General features: G+C 38.6%; 1 protein-coding gene across 1 annotated transcript in view; it reads right to left on the bottom strand.

Moving 5' to 3' along the window:
• ATRNL1 (attractin like 1) overlaps positions 1–15,111 on the bottom strand; it is a gene marked incomplete at its 5' end in the record, with an annotated part of 662,506 nt that overhangs the window by 449,391 nt on the left and 198,004 nt on the right. The window contains 3 exons of the mRNA XM_004700917.2: positions 3,238–3,395; positions 5,346–5,424; positions 8,654–8,748. Of these exons, the coding sequence (XP_004700974.2) occupies positions 3,238–3,395; positions 5,346–5,424; positions 8,654–8,748 (332 nt within the window). The remainder of the gene's footprint in view (positions 1–3,237; positions 3,396–5,345; positions 5,425–8,653; positions 8,749–15,111) is intronic.

Consider the following 15,111-nt stretch of genomic DNA (forward strand, 5'->3'; position numbering starts at 1 on the left):
AGGTGTTGAAGGGATCAGGTAGCAGACACCAGAGAACAAAAACCATCATTGTGTGACCACCTTCCCCACATAAACGCTGAAGATGAATGTGTGCATAAGTTATTTCAAAGAGTAGGAATTAGGATCTAATTTGAATGACCACTGCAATTATATTTCTATATTTTCCGATAATAGTGTATTTCTATAACATAACACAAATTCTGATTTGGTTTGCAGAATATATTACTGGTATGATCTAAAAAGAAAACCTAATTGAGAGAGTTAATTTCTAACAATGAAATATTCATGAAAATTCTAAAGTAATCATGTAATTTACTAAAACATAAAATATAATTAGCTAACCAAGAAATAAACGGGCAAAAAACAATTTAAGCAATACAAAAATTACACCAAATTTCAGAACAAAAGAATGTTGCATGCTTGATCCGAAAAGGTATGTGTCAGGGTTGGATCCTTTCACCACTCTGAGTCACTGTGTGTGCTGCGCATATATGACCCACGAAACGAGACCGTATGAAGAAGAACACAGCATCAGGGCTGGAGGACGTGAGAGCTGGCTTTTGTGTCCACATGGATGGATAGGATTGCGCAGTGATTTGGAAGCTGAGGTCTAATAATCCCTTATGACGTGAACTAACAGAACATACACACTCAACTCCAGAAGGAGATCCTCTGTGAGCAGCCACGTAGCTGAAAGAAGATTAAGGTATCTGTCACAGGCCTGACACAACTGAAAGGAGGTTTCCCTGGAGCTGTGGCCTACTTCCTGTATATCTAAAAAGACGGTGTGGAAATCTTGCTTGCTTGCTGCTGGCTCTGGATCCTTCATCTGGTTTATCAACCTCTGATTCTTTGGACTTGAGCCAACCACCTGTCTGCAGATCCCAGGAACCATTAACAGCCTGTACTCTGACCTGCCTGATGTGCTGACCTTGAATTCATTCACCTCTGCAGCCTGGGATGTAGCCAATCCTAGGCTTGTTAGCCCCAAGACTGCCCCAGTCAGGGGATGCCTTCAGCTTGACCCACAAGCTTGAAATCGGATTGGATGCACCCACTTCTACAACTGTATGAGTCACTGTCTTGATATAAATCTGAATCTATATAGATATATTTTTTCTTCTTGATAGAAATCAGCTTAAGACAGAGGCTGACTCATGAACAAGTTGTGATACTCAAACAGCATAACCTTGCTTGATGAAAGCAATGAAGATTTGAAGCACTTATAAAGAACAAAGACGATAGCTTACACATCAACATTTTTTTTTTAATCCTCAAAATGGGGCCAAAAGTACAGGAATGATAGAGAATATATCGACACTGTCAAGGCTTGCATTTTACTTGGATCCACAATCGACAATCAATGCCCATGAATGCAAATGAGCCAAAAAATCAAAAGACATATTGCGTTGGGAGAAGCAACTACCAGAGACCTCTTTAAAGTGTTCAAAGCAAAGACGTGGCTTTGAGGACTTAGGTGAAGCTGATCCAAGCCAAGGCAGGAAGGTAAGTCAAAAAGAATTGCTTCGGAGGTTTCAGCTCCTGCATGCACCAACGTATTTCACACAAACAGCTTGGATAGGTCTCTGTGCTCCCTGAATAGCTGAAGGTAAGTTCTCTCAGTAATTTACTTGCCTCAATCTCCATAGGGTGCCTTCAGAAAAAAAAATTAAAACAAAGATCCAATTAAACTAGTGGCTTCTGAAGAGATCTGAGGAGCCAATGATTTTCAAGGCAGAGGTTCAGTTGAGAATGTTTGGAAACTGATTTTATGTGACCTCAATAGGGTAGTCTTGGTAAGTTCTCTCAAAGGACACAGGATAGATAATAAGAGAGGTTTTAAGAAAATTGGCAACTGCATTGGCGGGGGAGAAAAGCCATGATAGTTGCACCATAGGATTTTTTGTCCATCGGGACAATGTACCGTACCTGTTCATTTTACAGGGACAGCCAGGGCTGTCCTATGAGGATTTCAGTGAGAAACCTTGCCCCATCCATTCTACAGCCTTTATATTACCCCATCAGATTTCTTTTTGTTGCCCAAACTCCAGTAACATTTGAAGGGAATACAGGATTCCCAAACTGCCTTGTGGACTTTGTATAAAAACGAAAAGTAAATCATTCTTCCTGGAAGGGTTAAATAGATGGAAACGCCATCTTCAGGAGCGGATGGACCTCTAAGTCGAGAAACAATGGCTCCGCGTTTTGTTTATCTTTTAATAAAGGTTTCTATGATTTTATAACAACCTCACATTTTAAATTACCTCATACGCATCTGAAAGCTGGACAAGGAATAAGAAAGACTGAAGGAGAACTGAGCTTTTACAGGATGTGGTTGGGAAGAACAATGAATCTACTACGGACTGCAGGGAGAATAAATAATCTGTCTTGAAAGAAGTACAAAGAGCAAGCACCTTGGAAGCAAGGAAGAGAGACTTTGCCTCGCCTACTTTGGGCGTGCTACCCCGAGGAGCCAGGCCCTAGAAAAAGCCATCATGCTTGGTAAAGCAGAAGGTCAGTTGAAAGGAAGAAGGCCTTCGATGGATGGGTTGATAGAGTGGATGCAACAATCGGCTCCAACATCCCAGCAGTAGTGAGAAAGGTCCAGGACTGGCCAGCGCTTCACTCTGTTCCAGGTAAGGATCATTCTAGTCAGAACCAACCTGACCCACCACCACCACCAAACGCTTTACCTGAACCCTGTTTTCCCCTCCTTCAATAAGAAGTTGCATAAACTAATGGACGTCTGAACTGTATGAGTCTTTGAAAATAGAATGAGACCTCTATCATCTTCAATGGTGAAATTGAATCAAATGATACAGAGATACACGGGAGTCTATTAACTGTATCACCGTCTAAACCAGTCTTTATGTAATGAAGACATATACTTATTTCTCATATAAATTCTCATTATAAACTATACTGAATAGTAATTTGTACTACTAGTTCTTGAAGAGTTAAGTGTGTACTCTAGTTTAGATGTTAAATTAACCTTCCCAAGAAGAGCCAAGAATTTTTCTAGTACCATCTGATTTTGCTAAGCAGCAATCTCTCCACAAGGAATCACATAGAAACTGATATAAATAAATAACATGTGTAAATTGGCCGACAGACAGCACGTTTTAGCTTCCTTCAAGCCAAGAAATGCATCTATCTCACAACTTGAACAAAAACAGAGTTTCCTTGGTAATACAAAAAGCTCACTAGCAATTAGGATGAAATAATATGAACACTTACCTGTATTTTAATAGGCCAGGAAAAGTTGCTGACGTATACATAGAATGTAATGTTGGGATTGCTTCTAAAATTAAATTTTTCATAGGAAAAACTATCCCTGTATTCCTTTATATTGGCCTTAGAGATGATAGGCGTCTCTTCCCCAGATATTGTTCCAGCTAAAATGCAAATAATAATAACAAATTTACATAATTCACACTAGGAAGCAGGTCTTTAAAGAAAAAAGCTTATGAAAGGTATTATACCTACTCAAATTTTCACAGGGAAAAAACCTAATTATCCAAATACACATACTTTTACAATTTAGAATGACAGAGGAAGAATGAAAGATTTGCCATAAAAATCATAGAAACTGATTTAAGATAAAAAATACCCTTTAAAAATGCTACCAATTATTAAGTGCTGTTGACTAGGTGGTAGGACAGAAACTTTATTGTCTTTTCTAATCATAATAACGCTCCCTGGGAGATACTTTCATATCTATTTTCAAATTGAAAGCTGAGTCTTCCGAGAGATGGAAGCAGTTGCCCCCAGACTTATAGACACTAAGTAGTCAAACTCCTGTTTGGAATTCAGGTCTGCAGGGCTCCCAACCTGAGCTTTCTGTCATTTACCTCTACAGAGCTCTTCAAAACACAGTTTTGTGAGTCTATCCCATCCAAAATGGAAGCAAAAGCAACTTGTCTGTCTTACCACAAATCAAACCATCCTGCTTAACACAAATTGGGAAGGGGCCATAATTTAAAACATGAGCTAAATGCTTAATTAGTTAAATGTACATTGGGTGCTCAGTGAGTGTTTACTGAAGCTAATCAAGTGGAACAAAACATTTCCAATAAACTTAGAATACCACTGTTTTAATGAATACTAAAGTTAATTAAGAATCCGTATAGTGAGCAATTGGACTAATCATAGATGTTCACCTATTCTAACTTATCCTGGGAACTTTAAAAAAAATGCAGATTCCCTAACTCCAACCTCTACCTGAGTAATCAATATTTCTGACACTTTGTTCTGGGAACCTGAATGTTACAAATGATTTTTTGCCACCTAAAAACTAGGGTTCTACATTATAAACAATTCTAAAATTGTTTACATATATTTTTAAGGCAAGTCTGGAAGCCCTTGTAAAGTCTGTTTATTATACCAAAATAAATTTCAAAATACCAGGAGAAGTCAGCATGAATTCTTAATTAATGGATTGGCACTGCAAAGAGTTTACTGTTTGCTTGGCAGCCCAGACAAAATGCCCAAGGATGCCCGAACTCTTCTCTTCCATCCAAGTTGCTTTGGCATTTGCAGATGTAATATAGGTTGTGGAATTTCAAAAGGTCTCTTTGCCCTTGAATTCTATCTTCCCCTGATTCTCTATATTGAAATATCATAATCCTTTTATTCTCCAGAAGTCAAAAATAAGCTCTAAGGATCCATATATTTTCAATACAATTGAAAAGAAACTAAATATTCCAGTCTATTTCTGCAGTAGCATATCTTTGGTATGGAAAAATCATAGAATTCCCTCAAGCTATTGCATAGAAAGTGAGCACAATGTTTTCATAATTCAATACACATTTGTACTTTAAATGGTCAGTAATTCTAATTTATAAGCTTATTGTGGGAGACTTATAAATGTCTTTCCCCCTCTAAGCATCGACGCTGACAAAGAGGCTATGCTCCCAAATTTTAAAATAATAGATAAATGGTTACTTTTATCAGTATACACAAAATAATGCCATTGTTTGATATAAATATTATGGTTAATAATTAAATTTATAGATTCAGAATTGAATCAAATAATTGAAATCTCAGCCTCTTTACTCATTAAAGAAGTAATCTATCTTAATTAAAATCATGGCATTCCACCACCCTGCCATTTAAAAAATTAAATAGTGTGCAATATTTGCTACCCATCTAATTTTAATTGAATAAGGAAGTTAATAAGGTGATAAAATCTTTATTCATATTGTAATTTATTATCTCAACCATAATACCACAATCACAATGACATATAATTTTTTAACTATTAAACTTAAGATTAATTGGTCAACTTCAAACGACTTCCATAGAGGAGCAAATATGCAGAGGATGTAATACCAAAATTCTCTTACCTGTTGAACCAACGGACCATGTAATATTGAGATTAAAGTTGTTTGATGCATTAATTGAAATATCCAAGTTTTTGTTTGACTATCAAAAAAGAAAAATTTCAGTTGAAATATTCAAGTTATATTCGGTAGCATATTTTTAGAATGTTGGCTTAATTATTCCTCACATCAGGGGTCCTCAAACTTTTTAAAGAGGGGGCCAGTTCACTGTCCCTCAGACCCGTTGGAGGGCCGGACTATAGTTTAAAAACAAACTATGAACAAATTCCTATGCACACTGCACATATCTTATTTTGAAATAAAAAAACGAGGCAAAAACACCCGGTGGGCCGGATAAATGTCCTCGGCGGGTCGCATGTGGCCCGTGGGCCGTAGTTTAAGGACGTCTGCCTCACATAATGCCAATATTCCATTGAATAGTACAGATATCAGTTATATACTCTCTTCATGAAATGAAAGTCTGGTAAATTCAGATGGAGAACAGAAGCTTGCTTTGTGAATCAATAATAGGCTAATGGATAGAGAATACAGTTTAATAACAATTACCATACACACATGGGATGACAGGGACAATTACCATACACACATGGGATGACAGGCAGTTATCACGTAAGGGTCACTGCGCTTCAGATTCCTCATCAAGATGGGGGAAAATGGAGACTAGATTCCAAATTCTTCCTGAACCCAGAATTTCTAGAGCCTCTGAGGCGGAATGAACCTCCAATACTGTTGGCAAGAGATAATCTTTCAATGTGAAATCAGAAGTATTCTCTGAAGTGTTCTTTATATCCAACAGTAATTTGGCTGAGTTAGTAAAGAACGTTGGCCTTAAACACTGTGCCCTCATGAAGAACTATATGGGATCAAACTGATAGCAGCCATTCAAAAGGTCAGAGAGGGAGTTTAGAGGGCAGTGAGTTCCTGCTAATGGAGGGAGAGCCAGAAGGAACCGCATTCGCAGAAATATGCATGTAGAGTTTGCTGGTGTGTGTTCTGCTGCGTCTGTTTTCAATGATCGCTTAAAAAAACCATAAAACTCTTTTTGAGCGTTTGGTTCATCTTCTACCAAATCCAAATCTAGGCATCAGTGGAATATGGAGGGTAATAACTGAAGTCCCATAAGAAGCATTTAAAACAAGAGAAAATGCTGTAGTAAGATCGATGATGCTGGCAGTGATTATTTATGTAACAGACAATAAAACGCACCATACACAATGCTGTTTGCTTAAGTGTGAAATGTGTGACAAGGTCAGATGATACAGACATCTACACCAGTCCCTAAGAAAGTACTGTATTGTGGATTGTGGATTGTGGATTAGAATAAAACCTGTTACCAAAATGTAGGAAATGTAGAATTAAGGTGTCTACCTCTTATTATTATTTTTATTATCACTCATATTCCTAAAAGATAACTAGGAAACCTTGGCAAGTAATTCATATTAATATTGATGTTGCTCGAAGATGATTATCTCTTTAATTAAGGGAATTATTCTAAATGAAGCTATTAAGGATTCATTTTTCATGGTGGTTTAGCATGCTTCAGCTTGCTCAACTAAAGAGCAGATGAGGGGGCCTCAAAAAGCTCATGAAAACAATGGAATTAAAAGAGAATGGAATGACTCCCCAAACCTTTTGAAGCCCCTTTGTATATCTGATTTCTTGGCTTCCATTGGCAAGAGAGCAGGAAGCAAAACTGAATGCTCGAACCATTGGAAGCACTCAAGATTTCTGGAACTGGAAGAAAAGGTCAGTCAATGGAGAGCTAAACACAAATCCTCATCTAGACCAGTGGGGCCATCATTAAGGACAGTGAACTTATGCTGTTGAGTGGATTCCATCTGCTTAACCACGGCGCCACCTAGGCTTCTTACCAGGACACTACTCAGAGGGATGCTACGCGCATCCATATTTTGTCAGACACCCCATTGCATTGATTGTTCTTATAGCCTCCAAGAACCCTACAGTTTGGAATTATTATCAATCAATCAAAAGCCAATGATGATTATAAATCACTTTTAAAAATGTCATTATACTGACAAATGTACTTTCCAACAGGTTATTAATATAACTTTATAAGAGCACAGAACGTTAGTGCTGAAAAAACTGTAGCTGATAGAAAGTATGCACAACCTTATTTAAGAGTCAAAACTTTAAATGCATTCCTAAGAATATAGACTTAAAATCTAGGGAATATAAATAAGATGAAGTCTTCTATAGCTATAGACTCTATTTTCCTAGAAAATTAAAATATACGAAATTTGACTATCAGCAAAAGCCCAATAAAATATTTTAAAAGGAAACAGCAAATGTTAGAATATATTTAACGACTGCACCTATTTAAAAATATATTAGAAATAATGTGGATTTGATGATGTGGATTAATACATAATAAGGATACTCATTTAACACAGCTCCTCATTTTGAATGAGTTAATTTTTGTTTCAAAAGACATGCAAATAAGTGATATGGTTCAGATTTGCATTCCCTAGGCTATTTTTACGGTTTATAAAGTCTCAGACACATAGCAATTCATATGTGTTACTTCTCGACCACCTCAGAGTCTTTTCTTCCGTGATGTGTTCACACCAAGAAGAAGAAGGAATACACTTAACACAGCAAGTTTTGAAATCGTGGGTTCTATTTTCAAATCAGACCACACGGAGTTTGCGAGCACTCTTATAAACATAAATCCTGTTATAAACCAGATAAACAATAGCACTGTGCAGGAACAGTGTGTACTTGAAATTGTAGGACTATTTTCAGTATCTTAGATATGCAATTATTGCTACTTTCTGCCAAGGATGTGGCCAGACTCATGGTGACCCCATGCACCATGGGGAAGGGGAACAGGAGGAAGGTGCCTGGTCCCACATCGACCCGAAGGTCAGGTGCAAATTAGATCATTGTGACCCATAGGGTTGTTCATGTCTACTTTTCAGAAGTTAGCAGGTCTCCCTGCCTACTCTTCAACTGGAAGCTCCACTCAGAGCTGGTCCAAGTCATAGCTGAGAACCTCCAGTAACAGATGGATGGTGACTTCACATGAGAGACTTGAACCCCGGTCTCCTGCACGGAACTTTTGTCACGGGACCACCAGCATCACCTATCTGAAATACAGAATTCACAGATTCTCCCAACCTCAAGGATACCTATGTTTTATGACAAGAAGAGAAAATCCAGATCCCAGGGTTCTGTACACAAGTCCCACAGGATGCTGATTCTGAGAAGAGGGTGAAATGTCAATGAAACGGAAGAGAACAGTTAGTACGTCCTCTGACTGGCCGGAGAAGAGACAAGTGAACTCGGCTCACCTGTTCTGGGTTTGCTATGAAGTTGATGGCGGTATGGTGGCGGTCATCTTCCTGCAATAAGCTGAAGGTAAACTGATAATCAATCAAAAGGCTGTCTGTGGGGAGAACAACAGAATCCTCAGATGGACTTTAAAAGGCTGCTTTGGGAGGCAAAAGTTAGGTGAAAACACACTGTACCCCATTATATTAAACACGAGTGGCCTACTTCAAAACTGGCAAAACAGACACAGTTGGCTTCAAGAAACAATAGTCAAATATGGAGGAAATCCGAATGCCTTGAAAATTATATTTATTTATTATTTTGCTATCATTATAAAAGTAGTACATGGTCACAAAGGAAGTTCTAGAAGTTTTACAAAAGTAAAAAATAAAATAAAAGCCATCCCTAATCTTACAATTAAACAGAAATACACTTAATATTTTGGTGAATTTTCTTCCAGATAAAATTCCATAGATAGCAAGACAGGCAGGCCTTTTTAGTATTCCCACTACCAGCAAGTAGATACCAACTTACAGCAACACTACTGAAGAGGGTAGAACTGCCCTGGTGTAGTTCTGAAAATGGTAGCTCTTTAAGGAAGTATAAAGTCCCATCTTCCTTCTTCGAAGTAGCTGGTGGTTTCAAACTGCTGGCTTTGCAAATAGCAGCCCAATGTGTAACTATGACACCGCCAGGGCTCCTTTTTTGACATTCTATCTGTGCATAATTAAAATTCCTCGAAAATAGTAAATTTAATAACTAAATTATATTCCCCCATCAGCTTCAAGACATATACTTTTTTTCTTTGCAATTGAGGTTATTACTACTTTCAGGAATTTTTACTAATTCTGTAATGAAAACCACTCTAGACAAGTCAACCTCTTTCACATTTGATAAAAAGGATGTGGAGGAAAGCAAATTTTCATTGTGTCCACAAAAATTTAAATTTAAATCTCACCGGTAATAAGTAGCATCACGTGTTACTGAAGGTCAAACACTGCTTCTGACACTAAAGCGCAATGGCTATTTGTAAGCTCAGCCCATTGCTCTAAGGAGCCACAGCGAGCACCTGCTCTGGAACACACGCTCTCCGTGCTACACCCTCGCTCATAACTGGATTTACCCTTCGCAACTCCTTCGTGTTGCTTTTCTTTATGTAATATCTCCCCTGTACATCTGTTGTGTGCATTAAATAAGGTAATGCTTTGCATTTCTAAGAATGCATGGACATCCCTATATCTGACCATCAGAATTATGCAATAGATCATATTTCCAAATGTCATCCGACTGCCAGATAACATGGAGGTGACTTCAGTGGCCCAGGCATTTTTCTAAGCCCTGCCGATGTGACAATAAATCTAAGATTAAAAATGTATGGCCTCATGGAACTAATATTCTATGTGATAGATACAGGAACTAAGTTAGTCATCTAAGGACATAGTATATCAGATGATGCTGATGTGCTATTGAGAATATTAAGTCAGAGCCCATCAGAGAATATACTATAGGAGTAAGGTGGATTTACAATCTTAAATTTCCCTGAAGAAACATTTAAAAACCAAAAACACTGAGAAAAAGGCATGGGGTTTAGAAGAGAAGTATTCGAGGCAGAAGAAACAAGAAGAAAAAGAAAATCCAAAGCAAGGACAGAGGAAATTAAGAGAAACTCTCACAATGCGGTTGGTGATGGCCAGGGCCAGCTGTCGCGTGTGGTGAGACGTCCTCACTCAGTTACACAGACAATGTTGGAGGACAGAGCCAACAGGACTAACTGAAAAATGGATGTAGTTTTGTCACACACACACAAAAAAAAGGCACTCACAGGCTCAGAATAGGGTTGCTATCTTGAAAATGCTGAATCTTTGACTAAATTCACTGCCAAGGGAATAAAGGACTTCATGTTGTCGTGGTCTGAGGTCTGTCCACTACCAAGGATGAAGTAAAATAAGGGCAAGAGCGTTTTATGGTTTTACTTCTTTAGTTTTGGTTAAGAGTCCATTTTGGGTGAACTTCATGTATTTTGTAAGGAAAGGGCCCTACTTCATTCCTTTGCATGCAAAATGCACTTGTTCCAGTATCAGTCACTGAAGGAGCCATTCTTTCCCCAGGGAATGATGCACCAGCATATGAGTACCCCAAAAGCACTTGAAAAGAGCATCCAGTCAGCAGTATTTAGGTGGAACGTTGTATAAATAATGAATATATTTAACTCCAAGTGTGGATTTCAAGAATCTATCTCTTCTCAAGTCATAGAATTCATAAATGTGTGTCTAAAAATCATAAAATTATATATTAACAAGCTTCTCATTAATGAGAAAGATAATAATAAAAAGGCATCTGAAGCAAACAGCACTTACCCAGGAATAATAAGATAGGGTAATGCTGGAGTATCTTTAACATAACACACTCATTCAGACAAAAATAACATCATCTGTTAACAGATGCAGAGTAGACATTTAAACAGGGTGTAGCTATAACTATGAGAAATGCTCACTGAACCAGGTAAAAGGAAATGCCCTTAACTGGTCAAAGATATTTGCCAAAAGCCTCATGACAACAGGTGTTGAGTTGAAACTTAAGATTGGGAGCAGAACTTGGATGTCCAACATTGCCACCTGTCATGTCAACAATGGACCGGAGGTTCTAGCTAGTACATCAGGAGAAGAAAAAGGCTAACAAGGAATAAACACCAACCTCTTCGGAGCTATTATGACAGTCTACATGGGAAATACATAAACTATAGTCAACTCTGACATCTAGTAAGAAAATTCTGCACAAGGCTGGCTACATGGTAAGCATTAAAAAAAATGTTTGGTTTTCCTGAACAATTTTAATAACCAATATTATTATTAACAAATAATATTATGTTAATAATAATATTTATAACAATATTATTATAACACATCTAAATAGAGATACCATCCGCTTGGTTGGACTAAATATTATAAAGATGATCATGCTCTTCAAGTGTAGTTATGAATTCCATGAAACTCCAATCAATAACCAAACAAGGATTTCATGAACTTAAAAAGGTGATCCTAAAATTCACATAGAAGAACAAGTGTCAACGAAAATAAAAAGAGAAGTTTAAGAAAAAGAGGGTGAGGAGGTGTATTCTACCTAATAAAAATAATTATTACAAAGCTAGAACAATTACAAAAATGTAGGGCTGAGCTTGATACCTGGATCACCAGGTAGATGTGTGCATAGAACCATCAGGCACTAAGCACAGTAAGCCAAGGCAGAGAGGACTGCGAACACATGGAAATGTCACCCACAAAAGAGGGACCGACCGTGTCACACACGGTGCTGAGAAAAACAGCTGATCAAAATTAAAAATAAAGTAGGTATTAATATTCCACATAACAAGTAAAAACCAGTCCTAGTTCCCTAGAAACATAAATTCAAAAATGAAACTTTTCCCACTTTCAGGAAAGAAGCAAGAACACATCCTTCTGACATGAAGGAAGAAAGTTCTTCAATAAGGCACAAATCATAAAGGAAGATATCAGTAAATGTAAGCCCTCTGCATAACAAATGCCCTCTTGGCAAAGGGAAGAAACAAGCCAGAGACCGTGAGACTCGATCTGCAGTGCATACAACCAAACACAGGACTGGTACCCGGCACCTACCAGCTTCTACCAACCAAGGTAAAAATATGCTAATGATCTGAAGAAATGAAAAAAATATAAAATGGAAAGGATGTAAAGAATATGAGCAACAATTCTTTCAGGAGAAATTGAGATAAGAAATAATTATGTGAAATGATCTTCAACTTCACTAGTCATTGGGGAACTACAGTGAAAACAAAACAATGCTAAAAAAGACAAAGTGTTGGCGAGGAAACAGGAAAAAGAGAAAGCCTCATATATGCTGGTTTAGAATCAATCGATATAAATACTGTAATACTTGGGAATGCACTTCTAATTCTAGCTCTATTAAGCCAGACAAATTCTGGCACTTGTACTTAAGAAGAAGTGTTCATTGGAAGGTCACTTGCAATGGTAAAACATTACCTACAATCTAACTTTCCATCCACAAGAAAATGAGTGCACACATTTTGGTGTGTTTATGAAAATAAACCACCACACAGTGGAACCAATTTCAACTCACACCAACCCTAGAAGCCCGAGTCAACTACCCAGAGGATTTCCAAGCAGCCCTCGTGGCACAGTGGGCTGTGCGCGCCGTGCTAACCACAGCCAGTGGTCTGAGGACTGGAGAAAGAGAGGCCGCGCGCTTCAGCAAGGACTGGACAGTCTCAGAGACTCAGAGGCACTTCCACCCTGGCCTGTAGACTCCTTAGGAGTCATCAGCAACTCACTGACCGTGAGCGCGCTTGCTTCCGTGTTAGTTTACCTGTTTGCTTTAACTCCCTGGAAGCAGACAGCCACATCTTCTTCCCGTGGAGCCACTGGGGGGATCAAAGCACCCACCTTTGGGTCTGGAGTTGAATGCTTACTCACTGTAACTACTAGGTATCCTTATAGAAATAAATACCAAATTAAAATAAAGGCATTAGAATACTATGTCTCAACACTGGCAAATCTCTAATAGGTTGAACATAAGTGTGTTTTGTAAGATACTCAGAGTATGATATAATTTACAATGCATTTTAAATCACATGCAGCATCTTATTCTTTTCAAACGATATCCAAGGGAACTTTAAAATTTTCCATGGAAGAGTGGGATTAAAAGTTAATAACTATTTTCCCCAAACCTTCTGAAGCCCACTCAGACACCTGCATTGTAAATAGGTGTATTTCTTTCCCAAAATGGCCTGCCCCATATTTAATTGACTTAATTTTTAAGTCTACTCAAAGCCCTGCCATCAAGTCAAGTCCGACTCACAGCGACCCTCTAGGACAGAGTAGAACTGCCCTTAGGGAGTTCCAAAACTTTAAATTCTTTTTTTTAATTAAAAGAGCATTTTAATAGGGGCTCTTACAGCTCTTATAACAATCTACACATCAATTGTATCAAGCACATTTGTACATATGCTGCCATCATTATTTTCTAGATATTTACTTTCTACTGAGCTCTTGGTCTCAGCTCCTCTTTTCTCCCTCCCTCTCCTGCCCCATCCTCAAGACTCCTTGATAAATTATAAGTTATTATTATTTTCATATCTTACACCGACTGCTGTCTCCCTTCCCTCAGGGATCTGTTGTTCGTCCCCCTGGGGGGGAGGGTGTCAATCATTGCGATTGGTTGCCCCTTCCTCCCCTCCTCTCCCCACCTTCCCCCTGCCCTCCTGGTAGTACTACTCCCATTCCTGTTCCTGGAGTCTGTGTGTTGTGAAGCAAACAGCTTCATCTTTCTCTCTCAGCCTGGCAGGTGGGTTTGCACCACTGGCCGTGAAGTTAGCACTCCAATAATTACCTGACGGCACCACCAGGGCTCCGGAAATGTGTTCACAGAGGTCAGTTTCTCCACTAAACTTATGATCAATTGGAGATGGATAACTAAAAATGTCCGTATAGAAAAAGTCCTTTTGAAAGAAAACTTGACCTTTGATGAATGTTTCTGAGTATAACATATGAATGATAAATGCTTGATATTTGCCCTACTCTTTCGACCAAAGCTAAATAAAACAAAGTAGATTTTTAAGAAAATAGCAATATATAGTAATAAAAATCATCCAGGTATATTTTGGAAATATCTCTATATATGAGATGCAAGTGGGCAAGCACGACAGGATCATGAAGGACGATAAACTTGATGGGTATGTGCTCTGTCAAGGGCACTGTGCACGAAAACATTACCTCACTTGGCAACCAGGATGACGGTATGTAAATTCTGAATTGTTTAAGAAAGGCACTAAGGTGTCATGACCTGCTTTTTCTTAACTATATTAACATTTCAGCTGATATTCTACTCTATGTTTTATTTAATATAATCTACACCACCTGTTAAGAAATCCTGGCAGTGTACTGGGTTGTGTGTTGGGCTGCTAACACAAAAGTCAGCAGTTCAAAACCACCAGCTGCTCCATGGAGAAAGACGAGGCTCTGTAATCTCGTAAAACGTACAGGCTCAGAAACCCACAGGGCAGTTCTACTCTGTCATATAAGGCAACTATCAGTCAAAATGGACTGGGTGACAGGGAGTGTGTATATGTGTGTATATACATATATGTGTGTATTAAATATATCTATATCTATATCTCACACATCTGCCAGTTTGTAGTGCTCTGGTGACTTTTGTCCTGCTGTGTTGCTGGAAGCTATGCCAACTGCTGTGGTGTCAGAAGTTATGCCACCAAGCTCTTTCAAATAATCCCAGTGCCGTTCCTGGTGACAGGTTTCAGGGCGCTTACAGCCTACAGGAGACTAAGTGGGAAGGCCTGAAAGAGCACGTCAGCACACACTGGCCAGTGACCACGTGACGCACTGCAGCAGAGCGCGCGCTGGCACGGTGCCCGCCGAAGACGAGCCCCCCGGGTCGGACTGGAAGGCATTCAAAATCAGACAGGAAA

This window comes from Echinops telfairi, unplaced genomic scaffold, assembly GCF_000313985.2.
Source record: "Echinops telfairi isolate 266 unplaced genomic scaffold, ASM31398v2 ScPeMD7_70;HRSCAF=299, whole genome shotgun sequence".
In the NCBI taxonomy this organism is placed as follows: Eukaryota; Metazoa; Chordata; class Mammalia; order Afrosoricida; family Tenrecidae; genus Echinops; species Echinops telfairi.